The sequence below is a fragment of the Pongo pygmaeus genome, chromosome 18, assembly GCF_028885625.2.
Source record: "Pongo pygmaeus isolate AG05252 chromosome 18, NHGRI_mPonPyg2-v2.0_pri, whole genome shotgun sequence".
NCBI lineage: Eukaryota > Metazoa > Chordata > Mammalia > Primates > Hominidae > Pongo > Pongo pygmaeus.
The window spans coordinates 33,971,711-33,989,778 of NC_072391.2; the positions used below are offsets into that span (position 1 = coordinate 33,971,711).

General features: G+C 38.1%; 1 protein-coding gene across 2 annotated transcripts in view; it reads left to right on the forward strand.

The window, feature by feature from the left end:
* Window positions 1–17,709, forward strand: part of ZNF267 (zinc finger protein 267) — a 43,781-nt gene extending 26,072 nt beyond the window's left edge. For both annotated transcript variants that reach the window (XM_054452833.2, XM_054452834.2), the window contains one exon: window positions 14,873–17,709. In XM_054452833.2, the coding sequence (XP_054308808.1) occupies window positions 14,873–16,878 (2,006 nt within the window). In that variant the 3' untranslated portion in view covers window positions 16,879–17,709. The remainder of the gene's footprint in view (window positions 1–14,872) is intronic.
* The last annotated feature ends 359 nt before the right edge of the window (window positions 17,710–18,068 follow it).

Genomic DNA, 18,068 nt, shown 5'->3' on the forward strand with positions numbered 1-18,068 from the left:
AGAGGAAAAAGTCTTAAAATTACATAGTAAAAGGAAAATGTGAGAGATGTGCCTAACTGTGGTATTTAGGAACAGGAAGTCTACATACCTGTATGTATTTCAAAGTTAACAGGCTCTCTAATGCCTAGTTATTGGTTATACAGATTGCATAATGCCACTCAATATTTTTATTTAAAATACTTTATAAGCATATTATAAATGATATACTCATGAGTGTATTTTCTAATAATCTAGATTGTAATACAAAACAAAAATGAATCAAAAAATAAATTGCAATTAGGACTTCTTAATTACCTTTTTAGAAATTAATCTAGCTGCCAATTGCATTTTAATTGGACCCTTGGTGTCAGCCATATATATATATATATATATATATATATATATATATATACACACACACACACACCACACACACACGATGTGTTTGTTTATATATATATAAACTGTGTGTGTGTAGTGTATTCATTTCCACAAGATACTGAAAATTTCTTGTCGTCTTTGTATCCTATATTTCCATGTAATTATTAATAATACAGAATTGTATCAGGTAAATTTAAAAAATTAAAAGGACAGCCATACAGTCACACACACGAGAAAGTGTTTGTCTTTTCAAATGTATAGCAGAATTAAAAGTATTCTATATACTATTATTACAATAATACCAAATACTTTGTGTATATTATTACCTTAACCAGAAAACTTTATACTGTTACATGATTTTGTGTTCCTCCCTACCATCATGTTATTTTTCAATGTAAAGAACTGACTCCTTTAGCATTTCTTGTATGACAGGTCTAATGGATATAAATTCATTTAGCTTTTATTAAGAATTCTTTATTTTTTATTTTATTTTATTTTTCCTGAAACGGAGTCTGGCTCTGCCGCCCAGGCTGGAGTGCAGTGGCGAGATCTTGGCTCACTGCCAGCTCCACCTCCTGGGTTCACACCATTTCCCTGCCTCAGCCTCCTGAGTAGCTGGGACTACAGGTGCCTGCCACCACGCCAGCTATTTTTTTGTGTTTTTAGTAGAGATGGGGTTTCACTGCATTAGCCAGGATGGTCTCGATCTCCTGACCTCGTGATCCGCCCATCTTGGCCTCCCAAAGTGCTGGGATTACAAGTGTGAGTCACTGTACCCGGCGCCAAGAATTCTTTATTTATTTATTTATTTTTCCTTATTTTTATTTTTTTATTTATTTTATTATTATTGTACTTTAAGTTTTAGGGTACATGTGCACAATGTGCAGGTTTGTTACATATGTATACACGTGCCATGTTGGTGTGCTGCACCCATTAACTCGTCATTTAGCATTAGGTATATCTCCTAATGCTATCCCTCCCCACTCCCCCGACCCCACAACAGTCCCCAGAGTGTGATGTTTCCCTTCCTGTGTCCATGTGTTCTCTTTGTTCAATTCCCACCTATGAGTGAGAACATGCGGTGTTTGGTTTTTTGTCCTTGCGATAGTTTGCTGAGAATGATGGTTTCCAGCTTCATCCATGTCCCTACGAAGGACATGAACTCATCATTTTTTATGGCTGCATAGTACTCCATGGTGTATATGTGCCACATTTTCTTAATCCAGTCTATCATTGTTGGACATTGGGTTGGTTCCAAGTCTTTGCTATTGTGAATAGTGCCGCAGTAAACATACGTGTGCATGTGTTTTTATAGCAGCATGATTTATAATCCTTTGGGTATATACCCAGTAATGGGATGGGTGGGTCAAATGGTATTTCTAGTTCTAGATCCCTGAGGAATCTCCACACCAACTTCCACAATGGTTGAACTAGTTTACAGTCCCACCAACAGTGTAAAAGTGTTCCTATTTCTCCACATCCTCTCCAGCACCTGTTGTTTCCTGACTTTTTAATGTTCGCCATTCTAACTGGTGTGAGATGGTATCTCATTGTGGTTTTGATTTGCATTTCTCTGATGGCCAGTGATGAGCATTTTTTCATGTGTCTTTTGGCTGCATAAATGTCTTCTTTTGAGAAGTGTCTGTTTATATCCTTCGCCCACTTTTTGATGGGGTTGTTTGTTTTTTTCTTGTAAATTTGTTGGAGTTCGTTGTAGATTCTGGATATTAGCTCTTTGTCAGATGAGTAGCTTGCAAAAGTTTTCTCCCATTCTGTAGGTTGCCTGTTCACTCTGATGGTGGTTTCTTTTGCTGTGCAGAAGCTCTTTCATTTAATTAGATCCCATTTGTCAATTTTGGCTTTTGTTGCCATTGCTTTTGGTGTTTTAGACATGAAGTCCTTGCTCATGCCTATGTCCTGAATGGTATTACCTAGGTTTTCTTCTAGGGTTCTTAGGTTTTAGCTTTAACATGTAAGTCTTTAATCCATCTTGAATTAATTTTTGTATAAGGTGTAAGGAAGGGATCCAGTTTCAGCTTTCTACATATGGCTAGCCAGTTTTCCCAGCACCATTTATTAAATAGGGAATCTTTTCCCCATTGCTTGTTTTTGTCAGGTTTGTCAAAGATCAGATAGTTGGAGATATGTGGCATTATTTCTGAGGGCTCTGTTCTGTTCCACTGGTCTATATCTCTGTTTTGGTACCAGTACCATGCTGTTTTGGTTACTGTAGACTTGTAGTATAGTTTGAAGTCAGGTAGCGTGATGCCTCCAGCTTTGTTCTTTTGGCTTAGGATTGACTTGGTGATGCGGGCTCTTTTTTGGTTCCATATGAACTTTAAAGTAGTTTTTTCCAATTCTGTGAAGAAAGTCATTCGTAGCTTCATGGGGATGGCATTGAATCTATAAATTACCTTGGGCAGTATGGCCATCTTCACGATATTGATTCTTCCTACCCATGAGCATGAAATGTTCTTCCATTTGTTTGTATCCTCTTTTATTTCATTGAGCAGTAGTTTGTAGTTCTCCTTGAAGAGGTCCTTCACATCCCTTGTAAGTTGGATTCCTAGGTATTTTATTCTCTTTGAAGCAATTGTGAATGGGAGTTCACTCATGATTTGGCTCTCTGTTTGTCTGTTATTGGTGTATAAGAATACTTGTGATTTTTGCACATTGGTTTTGCATCCTGAGACTTTGCTGAAGTTGCTTATCAGCTTAAGGAGATTTTGGGCTGAGACATTGGGGTTTTCTAGATATACAATCATGTCATCTGCAAACAGGGACAATTTGACTTCCTCTTTTCCTAATTGAATGCCCTTTATTTCCTTCTCCTGCCTGATTGCCCTTGCCAGAACTTCCAACACTATGTTGAGTAGGAGTGGTGAGAGAGGGCATCCCTGTCTTGTGCCAGTTTTCAAAGGGAATGCTTCAGTTTTTGTCCATTCAGTATGATATTGGCTGTGGGTTTGTCATAGATAGCTCTTATTATTTTGAGATACGTCCCGTCAATATCTAATTTATTGAGAGTTTTTAGCATGAAGCGTTGAAGTTTTTCAAAGGCCTTTTCTGCATCTATTGAGATAATCATGTGGTTTTTGTCTTTGGTTCTGTTGATATGCTGGATTATGTTTATTGATTTGCGTATGTTGAACCAGCCTTGCATCCCAGGGATGAAGCCCACTTGATCATGGTGGATAAGCTTTTGGATGTGCTGCTGGATACGGTTTGCCAGTATTTTATTGAGGATTTTTGCATCAATGTTCATCAAGGATATTGATCTAAAATTCTCTTTTTTTGTTGTGTCTCTGCTAGGCTTTGGTATCAGGATGATGCTGGCCTCATAAAATGAGTTAGGGAGGATTTCCCTCTTCTTCTATTGATTGGAATGGTTTCAGAAGCAATGGTACCAGCTCCTCCTTGTACCTCTGGTAGAATTCAGCTGTGAATCCATCTGGTCCTGGACTTTTTTCGGTTGGTAAGCTATTAATTATTGCCTCAATTTCAGAGCCTGTTATTGGTCTGTTCAGAGATTCAACTTCTTCCTGGTTTAGTCTTTGGAGAGTGTATGTGTCGAGGAACTTATCCATTTCTTCTCGATTTTCTAGTTTATTTGCGTAGAGGTGTTTGTAATATTCTCTGATGGTAGTTTGTATTTCTGTGAGATCGGTGGTGATATCCCCTTTATCATTTTTTATTGTGTCTATTTGACTCTTCTCTCTTTTCTTCTTGATTAGTCTTGCTAGCGGTCTATCAATTTTGTTGATCTTTTCAAAAAACCAGCTCCTGGATTCATTAATTTTTTGAAGGGTTTTTTGTGTCTCTATTTCCTTCAGTTCTGCACTGATCTTAGTTATTTCTTGCTTTCTGCTAGCTTTTGCATGTGTTTGCTCTTGCTTCTCTAGTTCTTTTAATTGTGATGTTAGGGTGTCAATTTTGGATCTTTCCTGCTTTCTCTTGTGGGCATTTAGCGCTATAAATTTCTTTCTGCACACTGCTTTGAATGTGTCCCAGAGATTCTGGTATGTTGTGTCTTTGTTCTCGTTGGTTTCAAAGAACATCTTTATTTCTGCCTTCATTTGGTTATGTACCCAGTAGTCATTCAGGAGCAGGTTGTTCAGTTTCCATGTAGTTGAGCGGTTTTGAGTGAATTTCTTAATCCTGAGTTCTAGTTTGATTGCACTGTGGTGTGAGAGACAGTTATCATTTCTGTTCTTTTACATTTGCTGAGGAGAGCTTTACTTGCAACTATGTGGTCAATTTTGGAATAGGTGTGGTGTGGTGCTGAAAAGAATGTATATTCTGTTGATTTGGGGTGGAGAGTTCTGTAGATGTGTATTAGGTCTGCTTGGTTCAGAGCTGAGTTCAATTCCTGGATATCCTTGTTAACTTTCTGTCTCGTTGATCTGTCTAATATTGACAGTGGGGTGTTAAAGTCTCCCATTATTATTGTGTGGGAGTCTACGTCTTTCTGTAGGACACTAGGGACTTGCTTTATGAATCTGGATGCTCCTGTATTGGGTGAATGTATATTTAGGATAGTTAGCTCTTCTTGTTGAATTGATCCCTTTACCATTATGTAATGGCCTTGTTTGTCTCTTTGGATCTTTGTTGGTTTAAAGTCTGTTTTATCAGAGACTAGGATTGCAACCCCTGCCTTTTTTTGTTTTCCATTTGCTTGGTAGATCTTCCTCCATCCCTTTATTTTGAGCCTGTGTGTCTCTGCACGTGAGATGGGTTTCCTGAACACAGCACACTGATGGGTCTTGACTCTTTATCCAATTTGCCAGTCTGTATCTTTTAATTGGAACCTTTAGCCCATTTACATTTAAGGTTAATATTGTTATGTGTGAATTTGATCCTGTCATTATGATGTTAGCTGGTTATTTTGCTCATTAGTTGATGCAGTTTCTTCCTAGCCTCGATGGTCTTTACAATTTGGCATGTTTTTGCAGTGGCTGGTACTGGTTGTTCCTTTCCATGTTTAGTGCTTCCTTCAGGAGCTCTTGTAGGGGAGGCCTGGTGGTGACAAAATCTCTCAGCATTTGCTTGTCTGTAAAGTATTTTATTTCTCCTTCACTTATGAAGCTTAATTTGGCTGGATATGAAATTCTGGGTTGATAATTCTTTTCTTTAAGAATGTTGAATATTGGCCCCCACTCTCTTCTGGCTTGTAGGGTTTCTGCCAAGAGATCCGCTGTTAGTCTGATGGGCTTCCCTTTGTGGGTAACCCAACCTTTCTCTCTGGCTGCCGTTAACATTTTTTCCTTCATTTCACCTTTGGTGAATCTGACAGTTATGTGTCTTGGAGTTGCTCTTCTCGAGAAGTATCTTTGTGGCATTCTCTGTATTTCCTGAATTTGAATGTTGGCCTGCCTTGCTAGATTGGGGAAGTTCTCCTGGATAATATCCTGTAGAGTGTTTTCCAACTTGGTTCCATTCTCCCCGTCACTTTTAGGTACACCAATCAGACGTAGATTTGGTCTTTTCACATAGTCCCATATTTCTTGGAGGCTTTGTTCGTTTCTTTTTATTCTTTTTTCTCTAAACTTCTCTTCTCACTTCATTTCATTCATTTCATCTTCCATCACTGGTACCCTTTCTTCCAGTTGATCGAATCAGCTACTGAGGCTTGTGCATTCGTCACGTAGTTCTCTTGCCTTGGTTTTCAGCTCCATCAGGTCCTTTAAGGACTTCTCTGGATTGGTTATTCTAGTTAGCCATTCATCTAATTTTTTTTCAAGGTTTTAAACTTCTTTGCCATGGGTTCGAACTTCCTCATTTAGCTCAGAGTAGTTTGATCATCTGAAGCCTTCTTCTCTCAACTCGTCAAAGTCATTCTCCGTCCAGCTTTGTTCCATTGCTTTCGAGGAGCTGCGTTCCTTTGGAAGAGGAGAGGCACTCTGATTTTTAGAGTTTCCAATGTTTCTGCTGTTTTTTCCCCCATCTTTGTGGTTTTATCTACCTTTGGTCTTTGATGATGCTGAAGTACAGGTGGGTTTTTGGTGTGGATGTCCTTTCTGTTTGTTAGTTTTCCTTCTAACAGTCAGGACCCTCAGCTGCAGGTCTGTTTGAGTTTGCTGGAGGTCCACTCCAGACCCTGTTTGCCTAAGTATCAGCAGCGGTGGCTGTAGAACAGCAGATATTGGTGAACCGCAAATGCTGCTGCCTGATCATTCCTCTGGAAGTTTTATCTCAGAGGAGTACCCGGCCATGTGAGGTGTCAGTCAGCCCCTACTGGGGGATGCCTCCCAGATAGGCTATTCGGAGGTCAGGGGCCTACTTGAGGAGGCAGTCTGCCCATTCTCAGATCTCAAGCTGCGTGCTGGGAGAACCACTGTTCTCTTCAAAGCTGTCAGACAGGGACATTTAAGTCTGCAGAGGTTACTGCTGCCTTTTGTTTGTCTGTGCCCTGCCTCCAGAGGTGGAGCCTACAGAGGCAGGCAGGCCTCCTTGAGCTGTGGTGGGCTCCATCCAGTTCGAGCTTCCTGGCTGCTTTGTTTATCTACTCAAGCCTGGGCAATGGTGGGCGCCCCTCCCCCAGCCTCACTGCCGCCTTGCAGTTTGATCTCAGACTGCTGTGCTAGCAATGAGCGAGGCTCTGTGGGCGTAGGACCCTCCGAGCCAGGTGTGGGATATAATCTCCTGGTGTGCCGTTTGTTAAGCCCATTGGAAAAGTGCAGTATTAGGGTGGGAGTGACCCAATTTTCCAGGAGCCGTCTGTCACCCCTTTCTTTGACTAGGAAAGGGAATTCCCTGACCCATTGCAGTTCCCGGGTGAGGCGATGCCTCGCCCTGCTTCGGCTCATGCATGGTGGGCTGCACCCACTGTCCTGCATCCACTGTCTGGCACTCCCCAGTGAGATGAACCTGGTACCTCAGTTGGAAATGCAGAAATCACCCGTCTTCTGTGTCGCTCATGCTGGGAGCTGTAGGCTGGAGCTGTTCCTATTCGGCCATCTTGGCTCCCCCCAGAGTTCTTTATTTCTAATTCATTTTTCAAGTATAGTTTGGGCAGATGTAGTGTTCATAGTAGGTAGTTGTCATTTTTTCATCACTTTCAATATATCTTCCTGCCATCTTCTGGCTTGTGAGATTTTTTGCTGAGACATCTGTTGATCATTTTATAAGAGTGGCCTTGTACGTGCCAAGTCATCTTTTTCTTTCTGACTTCAAGATTCTCTTTGTCATTTTTGAATTTCTGATTATAATGTCTCATGTGAGTCTCTTTGTGTTGCTGCTAGAGTTGGTTGAACTTTAAATTTTAGGCCATTTTCTCCATCAAATTTGGAAAATTCTTAGTCATTATTACTTCAAATAAATTTTCTGCTCTTTTTCAGTCTAGAATTCTCATGAGTATGTTGGCCTACTTGATAGTATCCCATAGGTTTACTAGGCTCTTTTTTCCTTCATTTTTTTATCCTGTTTGCCTTCCTGACTCTAAAATTTCAAATGACCGGTTATCAAGCGTGCTGGGGATTTTTTACCTGCTATATCAGGTCTGCTGTAGACCTCATCTGGTGAATCTTTAAATTTAGTTTTTATTTTTTACCTCCACACTTTGTGTTTTTATAGTTCTAATCTCTGTTCATTTTCATCATCTGTTTTCTCTTTTAGTTTAGTTGTGTTCTCCTTTAGTTGATTGAATATTTTTAATATAAATATTTTAGCCAGTTATGTGGCTCATGCCTGTTATCCCAGCTACTTTGGAGGTTGAAGTCGGAGGATCGTTTGAGGCCAGGAGTTTGAGACCTGCCTGAGCAATATATTGAGACCCTGTGTCTATAAAAAATAATAAATATGGCTGGGTGCGGTGGCTCATGCCTGTAATCCCAGCAATTTGGGAGGCCGAGGCGGGCAGATCACGAGGTCAGGAGATCGAGATCGTCCTGGCTAACACGATGAAACCCCGTCTCTACTAAAAATAAAAATAAAAAAATTAGCCGGGTGTGGTGACAGGGGCCTGTAGTCCCAGCTACTCGGGAGGCTGAGGCAGGAGAATGGCCTGAACCCGGGAGGCGGAGCTTGCAGTGAACCAGGATAGCACCACTGCACTCTAGCCTGGGCGACAAAGCAAGACTCTGTTTATAAAAAAAAATAAATAATAGTAATAATAATAAATACACTAGGTGTGATGGTGCATGCCTGTAGTTTTAGGTACTCAGGAAGCTGAGGCAGGAGAATCAGTTAACTTCAGAAATTTATGCCTGCAGTGAGCTGTGATTGTGCCACTGCTCCCTAGTTTGGGTTTTTTTGAGAAATGTCCCTTCAAATCTTGTGCCCATTTTTGATTGGATTATTAGATTGTTTCTTATAGAGTTGTTTGAGCTCCTTACATATTCTGATTATTGATCCTTTGTCAGATGGGTAGTTTGTGAATATTTTCTCCCATTCTGTGGGTTGTTTCTTCACTTTATTGAATATTTCCTTTGTTGTCCAGGTGCTTTTTAACTTGACATGATCCCATTGTCCCTTTTTGCTTTGTTTCCTTGTGCTTTAATACATTACTTAAGAAATTTTTACACCAACCATTGTCCTAGAGAGTTTCCCCAATGTTTTCTTGTAGTAGTTTCATAGTTTGAAATCTTAAAGTCCTTAATCCATTCTGATTTGATTTTTGTATATAGTGAGAGATAGGGGTCTAGTTTCTGTTTTTAATGAATAGCTTTTCTTCATATATATGGATATCCAGTTTTTTTTAGCACCAGTTATTGAAAAAAACTGTTCTTTCTCTACTGTATGTTCTTAACATCTTTGTTAAAAACGAGTCCACTCAAGGTGTCTGGAGTTGTTTTTGGGTTCTCTATTCTGTTGCGTTGGTCTGTGTGTCTGTTTTTATGCCAGTTACCATGCCATTTTGATTACTACAGCTCTTCAGTGTAATGTGAAATCAGATAATGTGACTCCTTAAGTTTTGTTCTTTTAGCTTAGGATAGCTTTGCTATTCTGAGTCTTTTGTGGTTCCATATATATTTTAGGATTGTTTTTTCTAATTCTGTGAAGAATGTCATTAGTATTTTGATAGGGATTGCATTGAATCTGTAGATTGTTTTGAGTAGTATGGATATTTTAACAATATTGATTCTTCCAGTCCATTGACATGGGATATTTTTCGTGTGTGTGTGTGTGTCCTCTTATCTTCTGTTTCTTTTCTTTTTTTTTTTTTTTTTGAGACGTGTCTCCCTCTTGTCGCCCAGGCTGGAGTGCAGTGGCGCGATCTCAGCTCAGCTCACTGCAACCTCCGCCTCCCGGGTTCAAGTGATTCTCCTGCTGCAGCCTCCCAAGTAGCTGGGAGTCCAGACATGCGCCACCGTGTCTGGCTAATTTTTTGTATTTTTAGTAGAGATGGGGTTTCACCATGTTGGCTATGCTGGTCTCAAACTCCTGACCTCAAGTGATCTGCCCACTTCGGCCTCCTAAGGTGCTGGGATTACAGGTGTGAGCCACTGCACCCAGCCATCCTCTTCAATTTCTTTCATTCATGTTTTACAGTTTTCATTGTACGGATCTTTCACTTCTTTGGTTAAGTTAATGTCTAGGTATTTAATTTTATTTGTGGCTATTGTGAATAGAATTACTTTCTAATCTCTTTTTTCAGATTCTCTGTTGGCATATAGAAATGCTACTGATGTTTGTATGTTCATTTTATAGCCTGCAACTTTGTTTATCAGTTCTTATCGTTTTTTGGTGGAGTCTTTAGATTTTTCTAAATATAAGATTGTACCATCTGCAAACAAGAATAATTTGACGACTTCCTTTCCAATTTGGATGCCATTTAGTTTTTTCTCTTGTTTTACTGCTGCTGTAGCTAGCACTTCCAGTACTATGTTGAATAACAGTGGTGAAACTGGACATCCTTGTCATGTTCCAGATCTTAGAGAAAAGACTTTCAGATTTTTTTCCTCCATTCAGGGTGATACTAGCTGTGGATCTGGCATATATGGTTTTTATTATTTTGAGGTATGTTCTTTCTGTACCCAGCTTTTTGAGGGTTTTTATTATCAAAGGATGTTGAATTTTATTAAATCCTTTTTTTCAGCAGCAGTTGAAATGATCATATGATTTTGTCCTTCATTCTGTTGATATGATGTATCATATTGATTGATTGCATATGATGAACCATTCTTGCATCCCTGGGATAAATCCCACTTTGTCATAATGAACAATCTTAATGTGTTGTTGAGTTCTGTTTGCTAACATTTTGTTATTTTTACATAAATATTTATTATAGGTATTGGCCTACAGTTTTCATCTTTTGATGTATCTTTTTCTGATTTGGGTATTATGGTAATACTGGCCTCAAAGAATGAGTTGGGAAGTATTCCTTCCTCCTCTGTTTTGGAAGTTTTTGAGTAGGGCTGGTATTAGATCTTTAAATGTTTGGTAGAATTTAGCAGTGAAACCATCAGGTCCTGGGCTTTTCTTTACTGGGAGACTTTTTATTATGGCTTTGAACTTGTTACTTGTTATTGGTCTGTTCGTGTTTTGGATTTCTTCCTTGTTTAATGTTGGTAAGTTGTATATATCTGGGAACTTACCCATTTTTGTTAGATTTTCTAATTAGTTGGCATACAGTTGTTAACAATAGCCACTAATAATCTTTTGAATTTCTGCAGTATCAGTTATAATGTCTCCTTTTTCATCTCTGATTTTATGTGGGTCTTCTTTTTTTCTTAGTCAAGCTAAAGGTTTGTAAATTTTATTTATCTGCTTAAAAAATCAACTTTTCATTTCATTGATTTTTTTGTATTTTTTATTTGAATTTTATTTCTGCTGTGATGTTTATTATAATTTTTGTTTTGTTTTGCTGTTTTTTCTTTAAGATGCAACATTAGGTTATATGGTTTTTTTCTTTTTTGATGTAAGCACATATATCTATACATTTCTCACTCAGTACTGCTTTTGCTGTATCCCATAGGTTTTGGTATGTGTTTTTTCATTATTTGAAGAAATTTTTCAATTTCATTCTTAATTTCTTTACTGATCCAATTTTCATTCAGGAGCATATTGTTTAATTTACATTTGTTTGTATAGTTTCCAAAATTCTTGTTACTGATTTCTAGTTATATTCCATTGTGGGCAGAGATATTTGATATTATTTCACTTTTCTGAATGTTTTAAGACCTGTTTTGTAACCTAAAATGTTGTGTATCTGAAAATTATGTATGTGCTGAGAAGAATGTGTGTTCTGTAGCCATATTAGATAAAATGTTCTGCAAATATTTATTAGGTATATTTGGTTTATAGCACAGATTAAGTCTGATGTTTCTTTCATGATTTTCTATCTGTAGGATCTGTACAATGCTGAAAGTGGTGTGTTGAAGTCTCAATTATTATTGTATTGGGGCTTCTCTCTTTAGCTCTAATACTCTGTGTCTCAGTGCTTTAGTGTAGGGTGCATGGATATTTAAAATTGTTATATTCTCTGACTGAATTGATCCCTTTATCATAAAATGACATTTGTTCTGTCTTCACAGTTTTTGTCTTGAAATACATTTTATCTGATGTAAGTATAGCTACTTTGGTTCTTTTTTTTGTTTTCATTGGCATGGAACATTTTTCCATTCCTTTATTTTTCAGTCTATATGTATCTTTATAGGTGAAGTGTATTTCTTGTAGGCAGCAGATAATTGGTTCTTCCTTTTTCTTTTTTTCACCCATTCTGTGTCATTTAATTGGAGTGTTCAGTGCATTTCCATTCAGCGTTATTATTGATAAGTATGTGTTCACTCCTGCCATTTTGTTATTTGTTTTTGTATCTTCTCTTTCTTTTGTCCTTCCTTCCTGTCTTCATTTTAGTGAACATGATTTTTCTTGGTGGTATGATTTAATTTCTTGCTTTTTGGTTTCTGTGTCTGTTGTATGTTTTTTTATTTGAGGTTACCATGAGACTTACAAATACTATCTTATAACCTATTGTTTTAACTGTTGACAACTTCACACTGATTGCCTAAGTGAACAAATAAGCAACAAGAAAACTAGTAAAAAGTCTACCTTTAACTTTATTTCCCCATTTTTAAACTTTTTGTTGGTTCTCTTTATGTCTTATTTTACTGTCGATGTCTTGAAACATTGTTGTAGTTGTATTGAGTCATCATTGAGTATTTCTACTTGAGTATTTTATACACCACAATTACCATGTTATAATATTCGGTTTTTCTCTGTGCTATTACCAATGAGTTCTGTACCTTCAGATGACTTCTTATTGTTCATTAACATTCTCTTCTTACCGATGGAAGAGAATGTCCCTTAGTGTTACTTGTAGGACAGGTCTGGTTTTAATGAAATCTCTCAGTGTTTGTCTGGGAAGGTCATTTTTTTCTCCTTCGTGGCTATGGAATATTTTCACGGGATACGCTATTCTAGTGTAAAAGCTTTGCTACTTCAGCACTTTAAATATGTCATGCTGTTCTCTCCTGGCCTGTAAGGTTTCCACTGAAAATCTGCTGCCAGACATACTGGAGTTTCATTGTATGCTGTTTCTTTTTTCTTGCTGCTTTTAGGATCCTTTATTTTTAATTTTTGGGAGTTTGATTATTAAATGTCTTGAGGTAGTCGTCTTTGGGTTCAGTCTGCTTTGTGTTCTGTAACCTGGTTGTACTTGGATATTGATATCTTTATAGATTTGGGAAGTTCTCTGATCATATTCTTGAAACTTTCTACCCCTTTCTCTTTCTCTCTTTAAGGTTAATAACTCTTAGATTTGCCCTTTTCAGGGTGTTTCCTAAATCTTGTAGGCATACTTCATTCTTTATTGTCTTCTCTACATATTTTCAAATTGCCTATGTTCAAGCTCAATAATTTTTTCTTTTGCCTGATCAGTTTTGCTATTAAGAGACTGATGCATTCTTCAGTATGCCAGTTGCATTTTTTAACTTCAATTTCTGCTTGATTCCTTTTAATTATTTCAACCTCTTTGTTCAATTTATCTGATAGAATCTGAATTCCTTCTCTATTTTATCTTGAATTTGTTTCCTCAACACAACTATTTTGAATTATCTGTCTGAAAAGTTACTTTTTTGTTTCTCCAGGATTGGCCTCTTGTGCGTTACTCAGTTTGTTAGGTGAGGCCATATTTTACTGGATGGTCTTAATGTGTAGATGTTCATCTGTGTCTTGGCATTGAAGAGTTAGGCATTTATTGTAGCCTTTGCAGTCTGGGCTTTGTGTCCACCCTTGTTGGGAAGGCTTTCTGGAATTTGAAGGTACTTGGATCTCAAACTCAATAACGTTGTTCTTGCAGACTCATGGAGGTACCATGTGGTTGGTCTTGGTTAAAATCGATGAATTATCTGGATTACCAAGCAGAGACTCTTGTTCTCTTCCCTTAGTTTCTTCCAGACGAATGGAATTTCTTTCTCTGTGCTGAGCTGCCTGGAGCTGGGGTGGGATGACACAAGCTTCCCTGTTGCCCCCACCACTGGGACTGTGCTAATTTAGACCTGAGGTGAGCACAGCACTGGGTCTCACCCAAGGCCCAGTGTAATTACTGCCTGGCTACCACCTAAGTTTACTCAAGACCTTAGGCCTCTACAATCAGCAGGTGGTAACCAGCCAGGTTTGTGTCTCCTCAGGGCAGTGAGTTCCCTTTGGCCCCAGGTAGGTCCAGAGATACCGTGTGGGAGCCAGGTATTGAGGTCAGAAGCCTTATTTATCTCATGTTCTATTCTACTGCAGCTAAGCTGGCATTCAAATTATAAGACAACATCCTTCCCACTCCTCCCTCCCCTTTCTGCAGGCAGAGAAGCCTCACAATGTGTCTGCCGCCACCACCACCCCACAGGGGTTTCCACTGGGCTATCACTGATGTTCACTCAACGCCCAAGCACTCTTTAGTCAGCTCATGATGACTGCTTCCACATCTGGGACTTACTCTTTGGTGCAGGGCAGGTCCAGAAATGCTGACTCAGGGACCCTAAGAGTCTGCTTGGTGCTCTACCCCACTGTGGCCAAGCTGGTACCTCAGGTGCAAGACAGAATCCCATTTACTTTTTCCTCTGCTTTGCTCAAACAGAAGGTGTCTTTCACTATACCCACCACAGTGGGAAATGTTCTGGGTCACACCTGAAGCCAGCACATCTCGGAGTCCAATGTTCATGATGTGTTATTGGGGTACCACTGTTGGTTATTCAGAGACCAGCAGCTCCTAAGTCAGAAGGTGATGAATCCTGCCAGGACTCTGCTGTGATAGGGCAGCACTGGGTTCATTGTAGTACCCTAGTCACTGTGCTCTCCATCTCCCAAATGAACAGATTTCTCCCCGCCATGCAGATGCTGCCGAGGGGCAAGGGCAAGGTGGCACAAGCACTCCCTTTCCTCCACTGTTGGTGTCTTAGTAGTTCACATGCCACTTTATTGTAGTAAAGTTTGTATATCACTTGAGAAAACAGGGCCTCAGGTTTTTCACTCAACTGTTGTTGTATTCTCAACTTAGCATAATTTTGTATATTAGATTTGTAAAATATATGTACCTGAATCTAGTAATTGGAATTCTTAAAATTTTTATATCTTTCAGATGTGTTTTTGCATTATAACAAGGACCTGTTGACAGAGCACTGCACAGAAGCTTCATTCCAAAAAGTGATATCGAGGAGACATGGGAGCTGTGATCTTGAGAATTTACATTTAAGAAAAAGGTGGAAAAGGGAGGAGTGTGAAGGGCACAATGGATGTTATGATGAAAAGACTTTTAAATATGATCAATTTGATGAGTCCTCTGTTGAAAGTTTGTTTCACCAGCAAATACTTTCTTCTTGTGCCGAAAGCTATAACTTTGATCAATATAGGAAGGTCTTTACTCATTCATCATTGCTTAATCAACAAGAGGAAATAGATATTTGGGGAAAACATCACATATATGATAAAACTTCAGTGTTATTTAGGCAGGTCTCTACTCTAAATAGTTACCGAGATGTTTTTATTGGAGAGAAAAATTATCATTGCAATAATTCTGAAAAAACCTTGAACCAAAGCTCAAGCCCTAAAAATCATCGGGAAAATTATTTTCTAGAAAAACAATACAAATGTAAAGAATTTGAGAAAGTCTTTCTTCAGAGTATGCATGGGCAAGAGAAACAAGAACAGTCTTACAAATGTAATAAGTGTGTAGAAGTTTGTACCCAGTCATTGAAACATATTCAACATCAGACCATCCATATCAGAGACAACTCATATAGATATAACAAATATGATAAAGACCTTAGTCAGTCATCAAATCTTAGAAAGCAGATAATCCATAATGAAGAGAAACCATACAAATGTGAAAAATGTGGGGATAGCTTTAACCATAGTTTGCACCTTACTCAACATCAGATCATTCCTACTGAAGACAAACCTTATAAATGGAAAGAATGTGGCAAAGTCTTTAACCTTAACTGTAGTTTATACCTTACTAAACAGCAGCAAATTGATACTGGAGAAAACCTTTACAAATGTAAAGCATGTAGCAAATCTTTTACTCGTTCCTCCAATCTTATTGTGCATCAGAGAATTCACACTGGAGAGAAACCATACAAATGTAAAGAATGTGGCAAAGCCTTTCGCTGTAGTTCATACCTTACTAAACATAAGCGAATTCATACTGGAGAGAAACCTTATAGATGTAAAGAATGTGGAAAAGCTTTTAACCGTAGTTCATGCCTTACTCAACATCAGACAACTCATACGGGAGAAAAACTTTACAAATGTAAAGTATGTAGCAAATCTTATGCTCGTTCTTCAAATCTTATTATGCATCAGAGAGTTCATACTGGAGAGAAGCCTTATAAATGTAAAGAATGTGGCAAAGTCTTTAGCCGTAGTTCTTGCCTTACTCAACATCGGAAAATTCATACTGGAGAAAATCTTTACAAATGTAAAGTATGTGCCAAACCTTTTACTTGTTTCTCAAATCTTATTGTGCATGAGAGAATTCATACTGGAGAGAAACCCTATAAATGTAAAGAATGTGGCAAAGCCTTTCCTTATAGTTCACACCTTATTCGACATAATCGAATTCATACTGGAGAAAAACCATACAAATGTAAAGCATGTAGCAAATCTTTTAGTGACTCCTCAGGTCTTACTGTGCATCGGCGAACTCATACTGGAGAGAAACCCTATACATGTAAAGAATGTGGCAAAGCCTTTAGTTATAGTTCAGATGTTATTCAGCATCGGAGAATTCATACTGGCCAGAGACCCTACAAATGTGAAGAATGTGGCAAAGCCTTCAACTATAGGTCATACCTCACTACACATCAGAGAAGTCATACTGGAGAAAGACCCTACAAATGTGAAGAATGTGGCAAAGCCTTCAACTCTAGGTCATACCTCACTACACATCGGAGAAGTCATACTGGAGAGAGACCCTACAAATGTGATGAATGTGGTAAAGCCTTTAGCTATAGGTCATACCTCACTACACATCGGAGAAGTCATAGTGGAGAGAGACCCTACAAATGTGAAGAATGTGGCAAAGCCTTTAACTCTAGGTCATACCTCATTACACATCAGAGAAGTCATACTAGAGAAAAACTTTAAAAATGTAAAACATAGAGCAGATTTTTTACTTGTTACCCATGTCTTATTGTGCATCAGATAATTTATATGGGAGTGAAACCCTACAAATGTTAAGAATGTGGCATAACCTTTAACTATTTTTCAAGCCTTACACAACGGCAGAGAATATAAACTGAAAAAATCCATACAAATATTAAAAATGTGTCAAATTATTTTAAACTGTGCTCAACCCTTACTCAAGATAATCCATACTAGAGAAACACTATAGATGTAAAACTGTGAAAAGTTTTATTCAAAATATCAAACTTATGAGTCACCTAAGGGTTCATAGAAAAAGAAAGTTTGCAGATGCAATAAATGTGAGGAAGTATTTAATAAAAAATGAAGTCTAAATGTGTCAGAATTTATGTGAGAAAGGACTAAAGCACAGACACTTTCAGCCTTTATACTAAATAAGAGTATTTTTTATACAGAATAATCCAAAGGCAAAATAATTAGATAATTTATTTGCTTATATGTTTTAAAGTAGCAAGAACATTGATGTTTTGACAGGTATATTTCATAGATACTTCATTTGTATTTACAGTATTTGAGGTTTTTGGAAAGCAAATATTATTTGTATAATTCAGCTTTCAAATCTGTTGTTGCTTTTCCTTAATCCATGGCACTCATGTGAAAATATGTGTTCTGTTTTTTTTTTTTCGCATCAGAACAATGTGAGGTCCTTCTATGTTAATATCATTAATATCAACATTTTTCATGGAAGTTTAATGCCAAATGTAAAACACATGAAGAAAAAATTTTAAAATATGCTCTTTGTGTTTGAATAAAGTAGTAATGCATGTAAACATGTACGTGTTTAGAGCATTTTCTATATTAAAGTAAGAGGGATATTCTGAATTTTTGAAATTACTTCACCAATTCCTCTGTAAGTTAAAAAAAAAAAAAAAGACTTCATTTAAAGCAGAGGTCCCCAATCACAGGCTGTAGACTGGTTACTGGTCTGTGGCCTGTTAGAAACTGAGCTGCACAGCAGAACATGAATGGTGGGTGAGCAAGCATTACCACCTGAGCTCTGCCTCCTCTCAGATGAGTGGTGGCATTAGATTTTCATAAACCCTATTGTGAACTGTGCATGTGAGGGATCTAGGTTGTGTGCTCCTTAGGAGACTCCAACTAATGCCTGATGACCTGAGGCAGAACATTTTCAT